The sequence below is a fragment of the Oryctolagus cuniculus genome, chromosome 9, assembly GCF_964237555.1.
Source record: "Oryctolagus cuniculus chromosome 9, mOryCun1.1, whole genome shotgun sequence".
In the NCBI taxonomy this organism is placed as follows: Eukaryota; Metazoa; Chordata; class Mammalia; order Lagomorpha; family Leporidae; genus Oryctolagus; species Oryctolagus cuniculus.
This window is the reverse complement of record NC_091440.1, coordinates 94,114,559-94,137,959: the sequence shown is the minus strand read 5'-3', so window position 1 is coordinate 94,137,959 and position 23,401 is coordinate 94,114,559. Positions and strand designations below refer to the sequence as shown.

The 23,401-nt window shown below is 40.1% G+C and overlaps 1 protein-coding gene across 1 annotated transcript in view; it reads left to right on the top strand.

Moving 5' to 3' along the window:
* The window catches only part of SACS (sacsin molecular chaperone), a gene marked incomplete in the record, with an annotated part of 98,367 nt that extends 75,413 nt beyond the window's left edge, over nucleotides 1-22,954 (top strand). The window contains 2 exon segments of the mRNA XM_070049158.1: nucleotides 6,183-6,209; nucleotides 10,071-22,954. Coding sequence (XP_069905259.1) covers nucleotides 6,183-6,209; nucleotides 10,071-21,628 — 11,585 coding nt within the window.
* Between the last annotated feature and the right edge of the window lie 447 nt (nucleotides 22,955-23,401).

The window sequence follows — 23,401 nt, the reverse complement described above, 5'->3', positions numbered from 1 at the left end:
AAATGAAAAGTTTATAGAAAAAAGGTACTTTAATGTACTACTGCATACAACTGAAATGTGATTTTTCTCTACAGATGTTTCTCTAATTCTATAGCTGTAACAAACTCTTACTATTCGATAATTTTATCTTCTAAGTCAAATATTGAATCATTGCTTTTATTTTCAGTGTATATGTTTTTAAGTTTTTACTTATTTGGGAGGCAGAGAGCGAGAGACAGAGAGAGAGGGAGGGAGGGAGGGAGGAAGAGAATCACACGCCCATCTGCTGGTTCACTTCTCAGTTGCTTGCAGTGGTCAGGGCTGGGCCAGGGCTGGGCCAGGGCTGAAACCAGGAGCCGGGAACTCAGTGTACATCTCCCATGTAGGTGGCAGGAACCTAATAACTTGAGCCAGCATCACTGCCTTCCCAGGGTGCTCGTTAGTTTGAAGCTGGAGTCTGGAGCCTGGAGCCTGAGTTGGAGCTAGGACTAGAACCCAGACACTCCCATGTGAGGCACAGGTGTCTTAACCATTGACTTAACCACTAGCCTTAACGCCCCTCAAGTGTCTGTCTACCTTTGCTGGTCTTTTTTAATTAGTGATGAAATGTGTTTCAGTGTCTCCCATTTGAAGGTCAGCCTTGTTATTGATTTCCTTTCTTGTGTTCTGTGGGGAGCAGCTCGGACTAGACTAAGTTACTGGAATTAAGACTTATTCTATGCATCTGCTCTCCTCTGTGGGGAGCAGCTCGGACTAGACTAAGTTACTGGAATTAAGACTTATTCTATGCATCTGCTCTCCCACAATATGGCGCTGGGAGAGAAGTAAACAGCTTCCGCACAGCTGCCTCCAGTTCAACCAATAAACTGTAGGACCTGCTCCTGATTGGAGAGCAGCGTACTCGGCGTGTGGGCAGCCGAGTTGGGATTGGCGGAGGAGGACTATAAAGGAGGAGAGAGACGGCATGCACCAGGAACATCTATGGGGAACATCTAAGGGAACCCGTGCAGCCCCCGAGAGAACCGGCCAGCGGTGTGCCGCTCCCCTGCGGAAGTGGGGAATGTGGCCAGGGGGAACTGCCCTTCCACGGAGGTGGAAGGGATAGTAGCCAACGCGGGAAGAACCAGCAGCGAACCCGGGGAGGGCCGAGCAGACGAAAGAACAACGCAGGGTTCAGTGTTGCTCCTCCACGAAGAGGGGGAGCGACATAATGGTGCCGTGACTCGGATATGAAGCCTAGGCAGGGCTTAGTGTCGTTCCTCCATGAAGAGGGGGAGCGACATAATGGTGCCGTGACTCGGATAGGAAACCTAGGACGGATATGAAGCCTAGGCAGGGCTTAGTGTCGTTCCTCCACGAAGAGGGGGAGCGACATAATGGTGCCGAAACCCGGGAAGAACCAGCAGCGAACCCGGGGAGGGCCGAGCAGATGAAAGAACAACGCAGGGTTCAGTGTTGCTCCTCCACGAAGAGGGGGAGCGACATAATGGTGCCGTGACTCGGATATGAAGCCTAGGCAGGGCTTAGTGTCGTTCCTCCATGAAGAGGGGGAGCGACATGTTCTGTCATAGGCAAGCTTATAGTCTGACTTCCTTCATCATTCGTTATCACACCAAAAAACCTTTTGCTTCTGCTCTCATTCCATTGAAACTGTCTGGTTGCGCTCTGTGGTATTGTGTCCAGTGAACATTTGTATTTCTTTCACCTGTTCTCCCTGAAGCTCTGGTCCTCCTCATCACTCCCTCTTGGGAGCCTCAGCTTTCATGGTACTCCTTGGTGTCCTGCTATCACTTTGCCTCCTTCTCAGAATTGTTTGTGAATCTCTGTTCCTCAGTTCATTCCCTAAATATGGGTTGGTCTGGGGGCTCCTTCTTTGACTCTTTTATTTTGTCCCTTACTTAAGCTGAGTACACTCTGCGTGTGTTAAAGACTTCTGCATAGTCACTTGCAACCCCAGATTCAATATGAATCTGAGCTCAGACTTCACTCTTGTATTTATTGTGTGATTTTGAACAAAGGAGCTGCCCCGTCCACGCCTCTGTGTCGTCTTCAGTAGCACAGTAATGCGGTGACATCCTTCTGTAAGGGGATACCTGAGATCCCCAGGATTCACTTACATATGGTGTGGGGTTGCTTTATTGCAGAGGTCACGAGAAGAGAATGCAGGGTGGCTGGAAGGTGGCAGCAGTCACAAGTTACTAACTGCATTTTGTCCACATGAGCATTATGGTAGAAGCAGCTCATTGGAAAGCCTTATTGTAATATTTGATTGATTGATTACAGCATTCCTCTAAAGATTAAAGGCTATAGCATAGTATATATACATCAACACAGCACATAAGTGGCAGGTATTATTAACATTTGATACTCGACGTTCCTAAGGTATTTCAAATCTGCGTTGTGAAACCTTAGTCCTCACTCTTCCTTTTGAGTGGTCTGCTGAAAATGGCTCAGCTGTCCACAGAGCTGCTCGAGTGGATCCTCAGTTTGTCATCTTTCCTAGTTTCCAGGGTCTGCTCATCAGTCCCTTGAAGCTTTTTGCATCCATCCCTACGTCTTACTCCACTGCCACTGTTGCAGTTCAGGCCTGTGCTTTCTTGTGACTTAGTTCTGTGTCAAGTGGACGTGCTTGCCTCCAGCGCTCGCTGTGCATCTGATCATGTCACTCGCCTGTGATGGGCAGCTTTCCCGGGGGATGCTGATTCTATCAGGAGAACCTAGTCTTGCGGTCAGGATGAGAGGGCTTCCTGTGATGGCAGTTTTGCTGCCATGGCAGTGAACTTCCTGGCTGTGAGTGCTGTCTCATTGGTGCTGCGTTCTTCCAGGCACAGCAGCACACAGAGGTTGATAACTGAATCCTCTAATTTCATGAGAACAGCGAGACCTGTCACATTTGTCCCCACCAGGTAGCGTGGTGCCTCCTTCAAGGTAGATGCCAAATTATTATTTTTTTTAACTCTAAGTAGGCGTTTTATCTGTGTTTTAGTGTATGCTGTTCCTTTTGCTTAGAAAAGCTCCTTTGCTTCCTCACTTTGCTCAACTAACTTCTGTCTGTCTCTTCCTACTGAGCTGAAGGGTCACCCCAGCTCATGGTTGTCTTCTGCATCTCTCCCTGTGCTCCACCCTGCTGTGCAGTCTGAGGCAGGTGGCTCCTTGATCTTCTTAGCCAGTGCGCTGCTCATTTAATCCACTTGGCTTCATTGCAGTATTGTTACTGTGCTAAACTATGAAATTCCTGAAAGCGGGGACAGTCATTGTTTTAGTTTTGTATTCTGGACTCTGGCCAAGTCCTGGGTGGCGAATTTGGTTGGCATGTTGATGCTTTCATCTGCTGTGCTGGGACAGGATGGCATTGTGGGTTTGCAACTTGAACTTATTTCTACAAGTGTGAAAAGGCAGATTCTGGCATTGTGTCTGTGATTTAGTGTTTCTTTTCCAATTCGGTACCTTCTATTACAGTATTTGCTCTTTAAGCCACGAGATAATAGTGTGACATTGCAGTTCTAAAGAAACGGAAGGATTTAAACAGCCTGCTTGGGTGCAGAGTTGAAACTGCTAGTCTGGGCTTGTCTTCCCCACCCTCACATCCCTCCCACAGGGTCTAGATTATTTCTATATTAAGTTATTTCAGTAAATAAGAGAGTATCAGAAATTTGGTAGTAGCTAGGAGAGTAAGCAAATGGGCTTTGGATAAAGCAAATAGGAAAAAAGCAGTCGAGTGAGACAATGACTAATATATTAGTACCAGAATCCTGTGTGTATGTTTTTAAATTTGCATACATAGTTATTAGGTATGGTTACAGGCATTGTTCTTTGTCATGACAAAAGACTTCCGTAACATTTTGTTTTGGTTTCCCACATGTACCAGGCATCCTCTAGTCACCAAATGGACTTAATGTCAAGAAGCACACAGCTGAGGCAGCTCCTAGCTGGGTGAGGACACCAGTGTGAATCACTGGTGTCATTTAATGTGAGGGGCACTTTATCAAGTACTGAGACTAGAGGAGGCCTGCCCAGCGGGTGGCACGTCAGGGAGCATAGCCGCGTGTGCTGTGTGCGGGGGAGACTGCAGACCTCATGTCTGCAGGGAGAGTGTGATGCCCTGTCACAATCGCAGTATTTATGACAGATAATGAAGTTCTTAAGCATACCTGGAAATCTCGGGAAACAGCAGCATTTTTAGGGGCCAGCCTCAGGTGCACAGAGTTCCTGAGACCTTGGAGGCAGATTAGTGGTGTGAAGATGCTCCGGGCTGCCCCCCCCCCCCCCCCCCCCGCCCCATAGCGACTTCTTGGGCCAAAGAACCGTGTTCTAGGAAGTCTCTTTCTCTCTCCCCACCCACCTCCAGCCTCAGTGAGGCAACAGTCATCCTCCTTGAAATGCAGAAACAACCTGGGCAGTCTCCCCATACCCGTCTTACCTGTCTTTCCTCTGGTGAGTTCCACATTGCACTGTCAGGAGTATTTCTCTGAAACAGTGTTTTCCCCTTCTTACTGAAAATCTTTTTTTTTTTTTTTTTAAACAATGCAAAGGGCAGTCTTGAGCATTTCCTGTGGAGCTGCATTGCCTGGCTCCATTTTCTGGGTGTGGTAAAGATGCCTGATACACAGACAGGCTTTATAAAGTTTGCTGTTCTTTATCTTCTTCCTTAGTTTCCATTGCCTCCCTTTTTTTAAAAAAAATATATTTTTTAAAAAGTTATTTCCCCTGTACGTATTTATGGGATATAGTGTGATAATTTGTTACAGGGAGTCAGGGTGTGATGATCAAATCAGATTAGCTAGCATTTGCATCCCCTTAAACATCAAACTTTTTTTTTTGCTTAAATACTTAAAAATAGTATATATTTTTGGGGTACAGTGTGATATTCCAGTAAGTGTATACATGTATTGATCAGGTTAGTGTAATTAATGTTTCCTTCTGCTTGTCGTAACTTTTCTTTAGGGCCTTTGCACTGCTTTCTGTTTGCTCATAGAAATACACTGTGTACTGTGAACTAGAGTCACTCCCCGCGCATTGGAGCTGAGGACTTTGGTCCCTGTTACTCAGCCCCCTGCCATCCTGCCTCCCCGTGCCCTTCCCAGCCTCTGGTAATCCTGGTCAGTGTTTAGGTACATGGTTTTAAATTTCCTCATATGAGGGAGACAATGGAGTATCTGTCTTTGTGTACCTGCTTTATTTCACTTAACCTGATATTTTCTTGTTCCGTCCATCTTGCTGCAAATGACAGGATTTCATTCTTTTATCTGGAGTTGGGCTTGGTCTCTTCCCCCTTGGATGAGGTTTCTTTTGGTTTCCTTTGCCAGCTCCCTCATCTCTGCCTCCTACTCATCTCCCGCAGCACTGGTTTGCCACAGCTCTCACCCCATGCCCACGCGTTGTTTGTAACAGTTGACCCAATACCAGCCTTCCTTGTTGGACTGTGGGCAATGTCTAGAGCTGTGTCGAACTCATTTCTTTATCTCTAGTACTTGCTCAGTATTACCTGGCTGTAAAATGCCTGCCTCTATAGCGTAATTGGGAGGATGTTAAGACTGAAGAGCTTACCTTCCTTTGGTTCGAACCGTGGCCCCAATGTCTAAAGCTGCCAGGTTGCGCCTCAGGCACCCAAGGAGACAGACATCTCACAGGGTGTAGGAGAAGTCTGCTTGACCAAATAAATGATTTAACAGTAGACAGGGAGTTAAGTGCTCATGGAGAGGTTCTTAGACACTGGTAATTATTGGTGGTTACCATAAGCAAGAAGTGGAAATGGGAGAATGTGATAAAGTCTCCTTTTTTTGGTCATAAAGTATGGCACAGTTACTTTGTATGGATCCTCCAACACTTTTAAAAAATCAGACTTTTCTTCTTTCTGAATGTTGTATCATGGTATCCTGTGTGAAAAGCCCCAGGGAAGCTTCTCACATGACTTTTGTGGTGCCCTGTGATTTATGTATGTAAAGTTTTCCTTCCTTCTTTACTTTTTGTTGAACTAAGACTCCTTTACGTAGTTCAAATTTAATTCACAATGAGATACATCTTTAAGTCTGAAATACATATTCTGCTATGTTTGGGGTTTTGTTTCCAGTGTTCTTTTATATGTGATGTGTAAAGGTTCTACAAACAGTGTTATCTTAAGATACAGAATAATTTCTGTAGCCATCATATGAAAATCATGACAATTCTGGCCTTTTCTAAGAACAGATTTGATTATATTCTAGCACAACAACTTCTCTGGGGATATTCAGGTAGGATAATTGACTGAATGTTGTGTTCATCTGAAGCCTGTTATTTTTGTTTATTTGGTTCTTTGAATCCTGTTGTTTTTTTTTTTTTTTTTCATTTACCCACGTAGCTAGAAATTCTGTGAACAATTTTGTTTTCTGGTGGTAATAACTACTAAAGGAGAGAGGAAACTACAGATGTAGGTATTTGTTGTTCCAAATACCACAATAAAACCATGTTTAAATGACCCAGAAATACCCTTCACAAAATATTTAGTTTCAAGTGAAAGAATTGTGTACAGATTTCTATTTAAAGCTGCGGAATTTAATGGGAAGGTATGGTAGTGAATGTGTCTCTGTTTCTTGATACACAGATTCTCACAGGGAGTAGTAATCCCTGGGTGCTGTGAGAATGAAATTAGAACACTCAAGACCCCTTTGCGCTGAGGCTGGAGGCAGTAGGACGCCCTTATGCAGGCATACCAAGGGAGAGCAGAAAGGCCCACCCAGATTTCCTTGGGAATGGTAGCTCAGGGTTATCCCACTGTGTGCTGTGTCATTCTGCTGACTGCCTTTTTAAACAAGGATAAAACATTTTCTACTTGTGGTATTATTTTTCCCCAGATTCATATTTCACTTAGAAAGCTAGAGGATGTAAGATTTGCTCTACAGAAATCATTTTTATGATTATTTTTTGAAGTGGGCCATTCATACACTAAAATTAACTTGGAAACCAAATGATTATTATGCTGATTGTTTATGTAAATATTTAATTTGGCTTCTGGCTTCTATCATTCATAACTACAATTGCTATACTTTTCCTAAATAATTATCAAAATATCTTACATTTTGTAGGGTATAGTGAGGTCAAAGAGGAAAGCCAAATGCACCTGCCCCGGGGACTGTCTGGGTTCTGTTAGTGATCATGCTCTATTGGTACATCTCCTATTCAAGATGAAAGCTAGGAAGTCACTAGGAGAGTGCCACTGCTGATTTTGGAGGAAGATGTGTTGTCACTGGGGCTAATTTTGAAATATCTTTTCCACATCAGAGAGGGCCATTTCCGCTCAGCCAAATGCATGCTGAGCTGCCCCTCAGCTGGCAGACTGGCTGCTTTTTTCCTTCCTTTTTTGGATTTCGTTTCCTCCCCTCCCCTCCTCTCCTCTTCTTATTCTTTTTCTACTTTCTTTTCCTTTTTCCCTACTGTTTCTTGGAAGGTTATGTTAGACCTGATTGACAGCACACCACTGATTGGACCCTAACTATGTCACCTAAGTATTTACAAAGATTTGACCCTCACTGCACAGTGGAGCACTGTTAGGATTTATCAGTCAGCAAAGCTGCTGTGGCCGCTTTGTGTTTCAGAAAACTGTACAGAACCCGCGCTGTGCCTGGAGTCTGGGATCACCACCGTGGCCAGCTTTTGTGATTGTGGATTGTGGTCCAGTGTAGTAAATTACAGTTAATGAAAACATTCAGGCCTGAGATATCTTGGTTGACTAAATTATTAAGTAGACTGTAATATTTCCATCTGTGTGGAATTCCATTTCAAAGTTTGCACTGAACATAAATGTAGAAGTAAATATAAACAATTAAATCATGCAATCTTTGATTTGTGATTCATTGTGTTGAAGCTATTCTGATCACATAAGGGATTAAACTGGTGTAATAGTAAACCAAAATCTACTTTTAAAATAAGAGTTTCTTCTAAGTTAAATGACCATGTTTGGTAATTTAAATAAAACCCTTATGTCTCTAGAAACAAGCTAAATGTCATAGATACAAAATAGATAAAACTCAGGACTTCAGATTGAATTAACTTAATGGACTTAGAATTATGTCTTACTACATTTTCTCTCTCCTTTATTTTCCATGTTTTTTTTTTTTTTTTTTCAGTTGAGCATGACTGGTGTGTTAGTTGCATGCTAAATGTGGGGTGTGTGTGTGTTTTGTTGACATTTATTCATAAGTATCAAATAATCTTCCTGAAGGTAGGTATATATTTTATAAATCTGCTAAATTTCATGCAAACATATTGAGTAAGATTATTGGCAGAATGCATGCCATGTGGCAGTTATTAACAGAACATGAAGTGGTATATATTTACTTTTCGGTTTTCTGTGTGATTTGAATTTTAATCTCTAACTTTTTGGTATCCTTATATCCTTGCCTTACTTATAATTTATATTCTCTATTATAGTTCATACAATTCAGTAAATATTTTAAAAGGATATTGTATATTTTAGTGGAACTCATAGACTGCTATGAGACTACCTTAGGCTGCTGATAAATCTTATAATTTCTTAAATATTACTACTTGAATTAACCTAAATCACCCTATGTAGAAACTGAAATTGTTCCAAATTTGGGTTTTGACACCCTCCTGAAGTTGGAAAAGTGTGTTTTTGCTTCAGTTTCCATAGCAGTAATTTAAAATTGTCTTAATGTAACATGAAAGATAATTTCTTATTAGAAGGTAAAATCTTCCTGTTGTGTAAGCCTCTGAAATAAAGGCTTCTTTCCTTGGTTAAAAAATAATTGTAGACACACATTTTAAAGACCTGACCTGTGCCACCCCTCATAATGTTTTGCAGACTTGCTCTTTTAAAGGTCTAGAAATTGGATGCCCACAGGGAGAAGATTGCATGTTAGTTTCCACATGTCTGAATTTGAGGTGCTTTTAATTTTCCTAAATGGGTAAATGCATACCTATAGGTATATAGTGCTGTTTTTTCATTTTGTCCCTACTGCTATTATAAATATTATAAACATTCTAAAACAAAAATGCACTTAGAAGGAAAATGCTGATTTCTGGAGCAGTAGTTAAAATCAGCAAGACTTTCCACCTCAGCATCTTTTTAGTTTCCTTCTATATGAAATGTCCAGCAATAGAGCTAGTCTTGTGGGAGACCACCCTGCTTTTACAGCAGTGCCCCACTTGCTCCTTTTGCTTGCCCCCAAAGCATTTCTGCAGAATTCGAGGACTCTGCAGAACTCACTTAGCAAGCGATGAATAATGAATAGCTGGGAAAATGCGTCTTTGAGAAGTTGTAAATGTGTTTCATGTTTTGGCATGTGTACAGAGCAGTCTTTAGACCTAGAATGCCATTCCCCTTACTTTTCCAACTGAGCAAATTCCAGAAAGATTAAATGACACCCAAATTATACATGTGGGTAGTGGTTGAACCTATGGCAGTCTCCCCCTGCCTTGGCTCCAGAAAGTGTTGGTCGGCTGAGACCAAGACTCTCATCAATCACTGTGCTCTGATGTCAGGCCCTTCTTTCTACCCCCTGCAGCCACGCGGCTCCTGGGAACATGAAGTAACATACACAAAAATTCATGTTGGCTTTGCTTATCCATTTTTACCCTTAAATGAAAAGGTACTTAAACTTTATCTGCAATTTCTTTGGTGCTTTTATTTGTGACAAATAAGCACTAAATGTTGCTTTTCATACTGATTCCATTTGCTGACCTTTAATGGATATTTTTAAGAACACATGTAAATGCATTTTATATATTTACTTCATAAGGGTGAACTTCAAGTTGTTCATGGAAAATTAATAAAGATGTTTCTTCTGCAGAAAAGTTCTTAAATCCATGCATAGCTTTTTTTGTATAATATACATTTTTCCATGAATTTTTTGAATAGCCCCTCATGTAAACACTCCAGAGAAAGTTATTTATTTCATAGGTTATCATAAATTCAGATTTATGCATAAATTTTCATTATTTAAAAATCATTTTAGCCAAGCTGTGCTGTTTTGGCATGTACTTAGAACTCTTCAAGCAGCTTTTGTAGTGCTTGTACTATCTTATCTGTGAGAATAGAAGGCTATTAAAGTAGAATTATATGTGTTTATAACATTTGTGTGTATGATTTACAGGAAGACCGTGTACTCAGCTACAGCTTCTGAATCCAGAACGATTTGCACGTCTTATCAAAGAAGTAATGAATGCATTTTGGCCTGGCAGAGACTTGATCGTTCAGTGGTATCCATCTGATGAAGACAGAAACCACCCATCTGTTTCATGGCTTAAGATGGTTTGGAAGAATCTCTATATACATTTTTCAGAGGATTTGACTTTATTTGATGAGATGCCACTTATTCCCAGAGCTACACTAGAGGAAGGTCAGGCATGTGTGGAGCTCATTAGACTCAGGATTCCCTCATTAGTCATTTTAGATGATGAATCTGAAGCACAACTTCCAGAATTTTTAGCAGACATTGTCCAAAAACTTGGAGGGATTGTCCTTAAAAAGTTGGATGCCTCGATACAACATCCACTTCTTAAAAAATACATTCATTCACCATTACCAAGTGCTGTTTTGCAGATAATGGAGAAGATGCCATTGCAGAAATTATGTAATCAAATAGCTTCACTACTTCCAACCCACAAAGATGCTCTCAGGAAGTTCTTAGCTAGTCTTACTGATAGCAGTGAAAAAGAGAGAAGAATAATTCAAGAATTGACAATATTCAAGCGAATTAACCATTTACCTGGTCAGGGAATTTCTTCTTACACAAAACTGAAAGGTTGTAGGGTTTTGCACCATACTGCTAAACTTCCGCCAGACCTCCGGCTTTCTATTTCGGTGATAGACAGTAGTGATGAAGCTACTATCCGCTTGGCAAACATGTTGAAAGTAGAGAAGTTAAAGACCACTAGCTGCTTAAAACTTATCTTAAAAGACATTGAAAATGCGTTTTACTCAAACGAAGAAGTAACACACCTTATGTTATGGATCCTTGAGAATCTGTCTTCTCTTAAAAATGAGGATCCAAATGTGCTTGATTGGTTAATGCCATTAAAATTCATTCAGATTTCACAGGAACACATGGTGTCTGCTAGTGAACTCTTTGATCCTGATGTCGAAGTATTAAAGGATCTCTTTTATAATGAAGAAGAAACCTGTTTCCCACCCTCAGAGTTCACCTCACCAGACATCCTTCACTCTTTAAGACAGATTGGTTTGAAAAATGAAGCCAGCCTAAAAGAGAAAGATGTTGTGCAAGTGGCAAAAAAAATTGAAGCCCTACAGGCAAGTTCTTGTCCAAATCAAGATTTTCTTCTGAAGAAAGCCAGAACACTCCTACAGGTTTTAAATAAGAACCATGCACTGTTGCAGTCATCTGAAGGAAAGGTAACTTTGAAGAAAATCAAGTGGGTTCCAGCCTGCAAGGAAAGGCCTCCCAATTATCCAGGCTCTTTGGTCTGGAAGGGAGATCTCTGTAATCTTTGTGCCCCGCCAGATATGTGTGATGTAGCCCATGCTATTCTTGTCGGCTCATCGCTTCCTCTTGTTGAAAGTATCCATGTAAACTTAGAAAAAGCATTAGGTATCTTCACAAAGCCTAGTATTAGTGCTGTCTTGAAACACTTTAAAACTGTTGTTGACTGGTACTCTTCCAAAACCTTTAGTGATGAAGACTACTATCAGTTCCAACATGTTTTGCTTGAAATTTACGGATTCATGCATGATCATTTAAATGAAGGGAAGGAGTCTTTCCGAGCCTTAAAATTTCCATGGGTTTGGACTGGCAAAAAATTTTGTCCCTTAGCCCAAGCTGTGATAAAACCAATCCATGATCTTGACCTTCAGCCTTATTTGCATAATGTCCCCAAAACTATGGCAAAATTCCATCAGCTGTTTAAGGTCTGTGGTTCAATAGAAGAGCTGACATCAGATCATATTTCCATGGTCATTCAGAAGGTGTATCTCAGAAGTGACCAAGATCTCAGTGAACAAGAAAGCAAACAAAATCTTCATCTGATGTTGAATATTATCAGATGGCTATATAGCAATCAGATTCCAGCAAGCCCCAACACACCAGTTCCTATACATATTAGCAAAAATCCTTCTAAGCTTATCATGAAGCCAATTCATGAATGCTGTTATTGTGACATCAAAGTTGATGACCTTAATGACTTACTTGAAGATTCAGTAGAACCAATCATTTTGGTGCATGAGGACATACCCATGAAAACTGCTGAATGGCTAAAAGTTCCATGCCTTAGTACAAGATTGATCAATCCTGAAAACATGGGGTTTGAGCAGTCAGGGCAAAGAGAACCACTTACTGTCAGAATTAAGAATATTCTGGAAGAGTATCCTTCTGTGTCAGATATTTTTAAAGAACTACTTCAAAATGCTGATGATGCAAATGCAACAGAATGCAGTTTCATGATTGATATGAGAAGGAACATGGACATAAGAGAGAATCTTCTTGACCCAGGAATGGCAGCTTGCCATGGGCCTGCTTTATGGTCATTCAATAATTCTGAATTCTCAGATTCAGATTTTGTGAACATAACGAGGTTAGGAGAATCTTTAAAAAGGGCAGAGGTTGACAAAGTTGGGAAATTTGGTCTTGGATTTAATTCTGTGTACCATCTCACTGACATTCCCATCATTATGAGTCGAGAATTCATGATAATGTTTGACCCAAACATAAACCATATCAGTAAACACATTAAAGACAAATCTAATCCTGGGATCAAAATTAATTGGAGTAAACAGCAGAAAAGACTTAGGAAATTTCCTAATCAGTTCAAACCTTTTATAGATGTGTTTGGTTGTCAGTTACCTTTGACTGTGGAAGCACCTTACAGCTACCACGGCACTCTGTTCCGACTGTCCTTTAGAACTCAGCAGGAAGCAAAAGTAAGTGAAATCAGTAGTACCTGCTATAATACCGCAGATATTTACTCTCTTGTGGATGAGTTTAGCCTCTGTGGCCACAGGCTTATCATTTTCACTCAGAGTGTACACTCAATGTATTTGAAGTACTTGAAAATCGAAGAAGCTAATCCCAGCTTAGCACAAGATACAGTAATAATTAAAAAAAAAGTTTGCTCTTCCAAGGCATTGGCTGTACCTGTCTTAAGTGTTTTGAAAGAAGCTGCTAAGCTCATGAAAACTTGCAGCAGCAGTAATAAAAAGCTCGCTGCTGAAGCCCCGAAGTCATCTTGCATTCTTCAGATCACAGTTGAAGAATTTCACCACGTGTTCAGAAGGATTGCTGATTTACAGTCGCCCCTTTTCAGAGGGCCAGATGATGACCCAGCGACTCTCTTTGAAATGGCCAAGTCTGGCCAAGCCAAGAAGCCTTCAGATGAGTTGCCACAAAAAACAGTCGAGTGTACCACGTGGCTTATAAGTTCCTGCATGGATACAGGAGAGGCCCTGAAGTTTTCCCTGAGTGAAAGTGGAAGAAGACTAGGACTGGTTCCTTGTGGAGCAGTAGGAGTTCTGCTGTCTGAAATTCAGGATCAGAAGTGGACTGTGAAGCCACACGTTGGAGAAGTGTTTTGTTATTTACCTTTAAGAATAAAAACAGGACTGCCTATTCACATCAATGGGTGCTTTGCTGTTACTTCGAATAGGAAAGAAATCTGGAAGACAGATACAAAGGGACGGTGGAATACCACATTCATGAGACACGTTATTGTGAAAGCTTACTTACAGGCCCTCAGTGTCTTACGAGACATGGCCACCAACGGGGAGCTAACTGATTATACTTATTATGCAGCATGGCCTGATCCTGATTTGGTTCACGATGATTTCTCTGTAATTTGTCAAGGATTTTATGAAGATATAGCTCATGGAAAAGGGAAAGAATTGACAAGAGTCTTCTCTGATGGATCTAGTTGGGTTTCCATGAAGAATGTGAGATTTCTGGATGATTCTATACTGAAAAGAAAAGATGTTGGCCCAGCAGCCTTCAAGATATTTTTGAAATACCTCAAGAAGACTGGGTCCAAAAACCTTTGCGCTGTTGAACTTCCTTCCTCAGTAAAATTGGGCTTTGAAGAAGCTGGCTGCAAACAGATATTACTAGAAAATACATTTTCAGAGAAGCAGTTTTTTTCGGAAGTGTTCTTTCCAAACATTCAAGAAATTGAAGCGGAACTTAGAGATCCTTTAATGAACTTCGTTCTAAATGAAAAAGTTGATGAGTTCTCAGGCATTCTTCGTGTCACTCCATGTATTCCTTGCTCCTTGGAAGGGCATCCATTGGTTTTACCATCAAGATTGATCCACCCTGAAGGACGGGTTGCAAAGTTATTTGATATTAAAGATGGACGATTTCCATATGGTTCAACTCAAGATTATCTCAATCCTATTATTCTGATTAAACTAGTGCAGTTAGGTATGGCAAAAGATGATATTTTATGGGATGACATGCTAGAACGGGCAGAGTCGGTAGCTGAAATCAATAAAAGTGATCATGTTGCTGCTTGTCTAAGAAGTAGCATCCTGTTAAGTCTTATTGATGAGAAATTAAAAATAAGGGACCCTAGAGCAAAGGATTTTGCTGCAAAATATCAAACAATCCCATTTCTGCCATTTCTAACAAAACCAGCAGGTTTTTCTTTGGAGTGGAAAGGTAACAGTTTTAAGCCTGAAACCATGTTTGCTGCAACTTCTCTTTATACAGCTGAGCATCAGGATATAGTTTGTCTTTTGCAACCAATTCTCAATGAAAATTCCCATTCCTTCAGAGGTTGTGGTTCAGTGTCTTTGGCTGTGAAAGAGTTTTTGGGGTTACTTAAGAAGCCAACAGTGGATCTGGTTGTAAACCAGTTGAAAGAAGTGGCAAAATCTGTTGATGATGGAGTCACCTTGTACCAGGAGAACATCACCAATGCTTGCTACAAGTACCTTCATGAGGCAATGATGCAAAATGAAGTCACTAAGATATCGATCGTTGAAAAGTTAAAAGCCTTTCGCTTCATTCTAGTTGAGAATGCTTATGTCGATTCAGAAAAAGTTTCTTTTCACTTGAATTTTGAGGCAGCTCCATACCTTTATCAATTACCTAATAAATATAAAAATAATTTCCGTGAACTCTTTGAAAGTGTGGGTGTGAGGCAGTCATTTACAGTGGAAGATTTTGCCCTTGTCTTGGAATCCATTGATCAAGAAAGAGGAACAAAGCAAATAACAGAAGAAAATTTCCAGCTTTGCCGACGAATAATCAGTGAAGGAATATGGAGTCTAATTAGAGAAAAGAAACAAGAATTTTGTGAGAAAAATTATGGCAAAATATTGTTGCCAGACACTAACCTTATGCTTCTCCCTGCCAAATCACTATGCTACAATGATTGTCCGTGGATAAAAGTAAAGGATACCACTGTAAAATATTGTCATGCTGATATACCCAGGGAAGTAGCAGTGAAACTGGGAGCAATACCAAAGCGACATAAAGCCTTGGAAAGGTATGCATCCAACATCTGTTTTACAACACTTGGCACAGAATTTGGACAGAAAGAAAAATTAACCAGCAGAATTAAAAGCATCCTTAATGCCTATCCTTCAGAAAAGGAAATGTTGAAAGAGCTGCTTCAAAATGCTGATGATGCCAAGGCTACAGAAATCTGTTTTGTGTTTGATCCTAGACAGCATCCGGTTGATAGAATATTTGATGATAAGTGGGCCCCCTTGCAAGGGCCAGCACTGTGTGTGTACAACAACCAACCTTTTACAGAAGATGATGTTAGAGGAATTCAGAATCTCGGAAAAGGCACCAAAGAAGGAAATCCTTGTAAAACTGGACAATATGGCATAGGATTCAATTCTGTGTATCATATTACAGACTGCCCTTCTTTTATTTCTGGCAACGACATTCTGTGTATTTTTGATCCTCATGCTAGGTACGCACCAGGAGCCACATCGGTTAGTCCTGGACGCATGTTTAGAGATTTGGATGCAGATTTTCGGACGCAGTTCTCAGATGTTCTGGATCTCTATTTGGGAACCCACTTTAAGCTAGATAATTGCACAATGTTCAGATTTCCTCTTCGTAATGCAGAAATGGCAAAAGTTTCAGAAATTTCCTCAGTTCCATCATCAGACCGGATGGTCCAGAATCTTTTGGACAAATTGCGCTCAGATGGGGCAGAACTTCTAATGTTTCTCAATCACATGGAAAAGATTTCAATTTGTGAAATAGATAAAGGTACCGGAGCTCTAAATGTGCTGTATTCAGTCAAGGGCAAAATCACTGATGGAGACAGATTGAAAAGGAAACAATTTCATGCATCAGTAATTGATAGCGTTACTAAAAGGAGGCAGCTCAAAGACATCCCAGTTCAACAGATAACTTATACTATGGATACCGAGGACTCCGAAGGAAATCTTACTACATGGCTAATTTGTAATAGAGCAGGTTTTTCCAGTATGGACAAAGTATCTAAGAGTGTTATATCTGCCCACAAAAACCAAGATATTACTCTCTTCCCTCGAGGTGGAGTCGCTGCCTGCATTACTCACAACTATAAAAAGCCTCACAGAGCCTTCTGTTTTTTGCCTCTCTCTTTGGAGACGGGGTTGCCCTTTCATGTGAACGGCCACTTTGCACTAGACTCAGCCAGGAGAAACCTGTGGCGTGATGATAACGGAGTTGGGGTCCGAAGCGACTGGAATAACAGCTTAATGACAGCGTTAATAGCGCCCGCATATGTTGAATTATTAATCCAGTTGAAGAAACGCTACTTCCCTGGGTCTGACCCAACGTTGTCAGTTTTACAGAACACACCCATTCATGTGGTAAAGGACACTTTAAAAAAGTTTTTATCATTCTTCCCAGTTAACAGGCTTGATCTACAGCCAGATTTATATTGCCTGGTTAAAGCACTTTACAGCTGTATTCATGAAGACATGAAGCGTCTTTTACCTGTTGTTCGGGCTCCAAATATTGATGGCTCTGATTTGCATTCTGCAGTTATAATTACTTGGATTAATATGTCTACTTCAAATAAAACTAGACCATTTTTTGACAATTTACTGCAAGATGAATTACAGCACCTTAAAAATGCAGATTACAATATTACAACACGGAAAACAGTAGCAGAGAATGTCTATAGACTGAAACACCTACTTTTAGAAATTGGTTTCAACTTGGTTTATAATTGTGATGAGACTGCTAATCTTTACCACTGTCTTATAGATGCAGATATTCCTGTTAGTTATGTGACTCCTGCTGATGTCAGATCTTTTTTAATGACATTTTCTTCTCCTGACACTAATTGCCACATCGGGAAGCTGCCTTGTCGTCTTCAGCAGACTAACCTGAAACTTTTTCATAGCTTAAAGCTTTTAGTTGATTATTGTTTTAAGGATGCAGAAGAAAATGAGATTGAAGTGGAAGGACTGCCCCTTCTCATTACACTGGACAGTGTTCTGCAAACTTTTGATGCAAAACGATCCAAGTTCCTAACAACATACCATGAATTGATACCATCCCGCAAAGACTTATTTATGAATACATTATATTTGAAATACAGTAATATTTTATTGAACTGTAAAGTGGCAAAAGTGTTTGATATTTCCAGCTTTGCTGATTTGTTATCTTCTGTGTTGCCTCGTGAATATAAGACCAAAAACTGTACCAAGTGGAAAGACAACTTTGCGAGTGAATCTTGGCTTAAGAATGCATGGCATTTTATCAGTGAATCTGTAAGTGTGAAAGAAGATCAGGAGGACACAAAATCCACGTTTGACATTGTTGTTGAGACCCTGAAGGACTGGGCCTTGCTCCCAGGAACAAAGTTTACTGTTTCAGCCAATCAGCTTGTGGTCCCTGAAGGTGATGTTTTGCTTCCCCTCAGCCTTATGCACATTGCAGTGTTTCCAAATGCCCAGAGTGATAAAGTTTTCCATGCTCTAATGAAAGCTGGTTGTATTCAGCTTGCCTTGAACAAAATCTGCTCCAAAGACAGTGCATTTGTTCCTCTGCTGTCTTGTCACACAGCAAACATAGAGAGCCCCTCAAGCATTTTGAAGGCTCTGCATTACATGGTCCAGACATCAACATTTAGAACTGAAAAACTAGTAGAAAATGACTTTGAAGCACTTTTGATGTATTTCAACTGCAGTTTGAGTCACTTAATGTCCCAAGAGGATATAAAAATTTTAAAGTCACTTCCATGCTACAAATCCATCAGTGGCCGCTATATGAGCATTGCAAAATTCGGAACTTGCTACGTACTTACAAAAAGCATCCCTTCAGCTGAAGTGGAAAAATGGACACAGTCGTCATCATCTGCATTTCTTGAAGAAAAGGTGCACTTGAAAGAACTGTATGAGGTGCTTGGCTGTGTACCTGTAGACGATCTTGAGGTATACTTGAAACACCTCTTACCAAAAATTGAAAATCTCTCTTATGATGCAAAATTAGAGCACTTGATCTATCTTAAGAATAGATTATCCAACATTGAGGAATTATCAGAAATTAAAGAACAGCTTTTTGAGAAACTGGAAAGTTTGTTGATAATCCATGATGCTAACAGTCGACTAAAGCAAGCAAAACATTTCTATGACAGAACTGTAAGAGTTTTTGAAGTTATGCTTCCTGAAAAATTATTTATTCCTAAAGATTTCTTTAAAAAGTTGGAGCAAATTATAAAGCCCAAGAATCATGCTGCTTTTATGACATCCTGGGTGGAATTCTTAAGAAACATTGGACTGAAGTACATACTTTCTCAGCAGCAGTTGTTACAGTTTGCTAAGGAGATCAGTGTGAGAGCTAATACAGAAAACTGGACTAAAGAAACATTGCAAAATACAGTTGATATCCTTCTCCATCATATATTCCAAGAACGAATGGATTTGTTATCTGGAAATTTTCTGAAAGAACTGTCATTAATACCATTCTTATGTCCTGAGCGGGCCCCTGCTGAATACATTAGGTTTCATCCTCAATACCAAGAGGTGAATGGGACACTTCCTCTTATAAAGTTCAACGGAGCACAGGTAAATCCAAAATTCAAGCAGTGTGATGTGCTCCAGCTGTTATGGACATCCTGCCCGATTCTTCCAGAGAAAGCGACACCCTTGAGTATCAAAGAACAAGAAGGCAGTGAACTTGGTGCACAAGAGCAACTTGAACAAGTTTTAAGTATGCTTAATGTTAACCTGGACCCACCCCTTGATAAGGTCATTAATAACTGCAGAAACATCTGCAACATAACAACTTTGGATGAAGAAATGGTAAAAACTAGAGCGAAGGTCTTAAGGAGCATATATGAATTTCTCAGTGCAGAAAAAAGGGAATTCCGTTTTCAACTGCGGGGGGTTGCTTTTGTGATGGTTGAAGATGGTTGGAAACTTCTGAAGCCTGAGGAGGTAGTGATAAACCTAGAATACGAATCTGATTTTAAACCTTATTTGTACAAGCTACCATTAGAACTCGGCACATTTCATCAGTTGTTCAAACACTTAGGTACTGAAGATATTATTTCAACTAAGCAGTATGTTGAGGTATTGAGCCGCATATTTAAGAATTCTGAAGGAAAGCAGTTGGATCCTAATGAAATGCGTACAGTTAAGAGGGTGGTTTCTGGTCTGTTCAAGAGTCTACAGAATGATTCAGTCAAGGTGAGGAGCGATCTTGAGAATGTACGAGACCTTGCTCTCTACCTTCCAAGCCAGGACGGTAGGTTGGTGAAGTCAAGCATCCTAGTGTTTGATGACGCACCACACTATAAAAGTAGGATCCAGGGGAACATTGGTGTGCAGATGCTGGTTGATCTTAGTCAGTGCTACTTAGGGAAAGACCATGGCTTCCACACGAAGTTAATAATGCTCTTTCCTCAAAAACTCAGACCTCGTTTGCTGAGCAGTATACTCGAAGAACAGCTAGATGAGGAGACTCCAAAAGTTTGTCAGTTTGGAGCCTTGTGTTCTCTCCAGGGAAGGTTGCAGTTACTCTTGTCTTCTGAACAGTTCATTACGGGACTGATTAGGATTATGAAGCATGAAAATGATAATGCTTTCCTGGCCAATGAAGAAAAAGCCATAAAACTTTGCAAAGCCCTAAGAGAAGGATTGAAAGTGTCCTGTTTTGAAAAGCTTCAAACAACGTTAAGAGTTAAAGGTTTTAATCCTATTCCCCACAGCAGAAGTGAAACATTTGCTTTTTTGAAGAGATTTGGTAATGCAGTCATCCTTCTCTACATCCAACACTCAGACAGCAAAGACATTAACTTCCTACTAGCATTAGCGATGACACTGAAGTCAGCAACTGACAATTTGATTTCTGACACTTCATATTTAATCGCCATGCTAGGGTGCAATGATATTTATAGGATCAGTGAGAAGCTTGACAGCTTGGGAGTGAAATATGACTCTTCAGAACCATCAAAACTGGAACTTCCAATGCCTGGCACACCAATACCTGCTGAAATTCATTATACTCTGCTGATGGATCCCATGAATGTTTTCTACCCAGGAGAGTATGTTGGCTACCTTGTTGATGCTGAAGGTGGTGATATCTATGGGTCATACCAGCCAACGTATACGTATGCAATTATTGTACAAGAAGTTGAAAGAGAAGATGCTGATAACTCTAGTTTTCTGGGAAAGATATACCAGATTGATATTGGTTATAGTGAATATAAGATAGTTAGCTCTCTTGATTTGTATAAGTTCTCAAGGCCTGATGAAAGTTCACAAAGCAGAGACAGTGCTCCCTCAACACCCACCAGCCCTACGGAGTTCCTTGCCCCTGGCCTGCGGAGCGTCCCACCTCTTTTCTCCGGCAGAGAGAGCCACAAAACTCCATCTTCAAAGCATCAGTCTCCCAAGAAGCTTAAGGTTAATTCTTTACCAGAAATATTAAAAGAAGTGACATCAGTGGTGGAGCAAGCTTGGAAGCTTCCAGAATCGGAACGAAAAAAGATTATTAGACGATTGTATTTGAAATGGCACCCTGACAAGAACCCAGAGAATCATGACATTGCTAATGAAGTTTTTAAACATTTGCAGAATGAAATCAACAGATTAGAGAAACAGGCTTTTATGGATCAAAATGCAGACCGAGCTTCAAGACGAACATTTTCAACCTCAGCCTCCCGATTTCAATCTGACAAGTACTCATTTCAGAGATTTTACACTTCATGGAATCAGGAAGCAACGAGCCATAAGTCTGAAAGGCAACAACAGAATAAGGAAAAATGCCCTCCTTCAGCTGGGCAGACTTACTCCCAAAGGTTCTTTGTGCCCCCCACTTTCAAGTCGGTTGGTAACCCTGTTGAGGCACGGAGATGGTTAAGACAGGCCCGAGCAAATTTCTCAGCTGCCAGGAATGACCTGCACAAAAATGCTAATGAGTGGGTGTGTTTTAAATGTTACCTCTCTACTAAGTTAGCTTTGATTGCAGCTGACTATGCGGTGAGGGGAAAGTCTGATAAAGATGTAAAACCAACTGCACTTGCGCAAAAAATAGAGGAATATAGTCAGCAACTTGAAGGACTGACAAATGATGTTCACACATTGGAAGCTTATGGTGTAGACAGTTTAAAAACAAGATACCCTGATTTGCTTCCTTTTCCACAGATCCCAAATGACAGGTTCACTTCTGAGGTTGCCATGAGGGTGATGGAATGTACTGCCTGTATCATAATAAAACTTGAAAATTTTATACAACAAAAAGTATGAGAGTATTGAAAGAGAAAAATTGCAGAGCCAGATCTTGAGTGTGTTGTAGCACAAATGCAAGTTGCTGTACTTTGTTTAAGCTTCGTTGTCACTTATCTAGGAATTGTGAAGCACATTGCGAATTGTTCTACAAGAATTTTGCAGTTACTAGCAGTATAAATGCCAAGAGAAGACCTTAATGAATCTAAAAGAAAGTTATTTTGAAGATGGTAAACTGCAGAATTGCTCAGTGTGTTGGAGGGATTGGGATGACACATGGTTGAACCGCACTTTATATAACCAAAGCTTAGCGATCAGTTGAATCTGTGGCTCTGGCTAGGGTAAAGTTAATTTCATGTTTTGAACGTGTATTTTTGAAGTAGCTAATGAAACACTGGACATATCATTGGTTTAAACATGTAGGGGGGATTAAGTCTTCAGAGTTTTCATATGTTTTATGTGGATCTTCTTGGATGCATTATTTTCTTATCAGCTGGATCTGATTATGAATTTGTTGCAGTTTTGCATCTTAAATACCCAGTACATTTAAAATGGTACAGTATTTTAATCCTGAATATTACTTGATCAGAGTGGGAAGATAGAGTGCACTGGGTGCACTTTGCATCTTTATTTTAGGTGTTTTTTTTTTTTTTAATTTTATGTTTACAGGCTTCCTATTTGATGAAGATACCATATGGGAAACTCAGAATGGTGGCAGTTCTCATTACCAGATGTTGATATTGTTCCAGAAACTGCTTACCAAAACAGCATTTATCAACTGTCAGAAAGCTTGCTTTACATCTGCGTGTACATTTGCCAGAAGTGTCACAATTTGTACAGTGTGATTGGCCAAGATGCAATCTTTTGTTGTCTAAAGGTGCTGCAGTTAAAATTTTGTCTTTCAATATGGCATTTCATAGAGGTTTTTTTTTTGAACTTTATGTTAAACACATTTAAGAAGTTGTTCATGTAATTGTGATGATACCCAATAGTTTATAAAAGGAGTTTTCAGCTTGTATTTCCCCCTTGAGTGATTCAGAACTGACATATGATTTTAATCATGTTCAGATGTCTTACCATGCTTATTTACTTTAACATATTTCTTTTGCAGAATGTAAAAAAGTAATGATAATTAGTTTATATAACTGTACTGGCTGTAAATGATGCTAAGTATAGTATTTTATGCAATTAAGGGCTTACAGAATATATTAAAACTTTTTTACTTATATTGGTAATAAGGAATGTTTGCACCTCCACAATGTGTTGCTTCTGGATGTGAAACCGTGTAATTATTCCTGCTATTATATTAAGTGCCATAATTTTAATAAAGCAAAATGTACATATTAATTCATTGTAACTGGTATTTCCTGAGAACTAGTACATTGGGAATCTAACTTAATGTCTTTATATATTAAGTATTGATTGATCAGTTGAGTTTGTGTGTGTGTGTGTGTGTGTGTACTTGGAGTTTTAGGATAGAATTTTGTGATGCATTTTCATGTTGGAATTCTAGTTAAATTTCTTTTTCATGATTAATTGGATGTAAAATACATATTATACACAAGGTTCATTAGTTGTTCATGATTTAGTTGAAAGTTTTTTTACCTTCTCTGGGAAAAAGATCAGTTGACATGTGGTAAATACACTTGTGTGTTTTGAAAGATTCCTTATGAATGCTTCTGTAGGCAGAGGCTGGATTCACATTCTGCTTGCCTCTCAGGGTGTTCCTGCCTGAGTTGTGGGTCTGCTTCTTGGTGCCTATAATGAAGAAACACAAGCAGGAGTTGTCATACA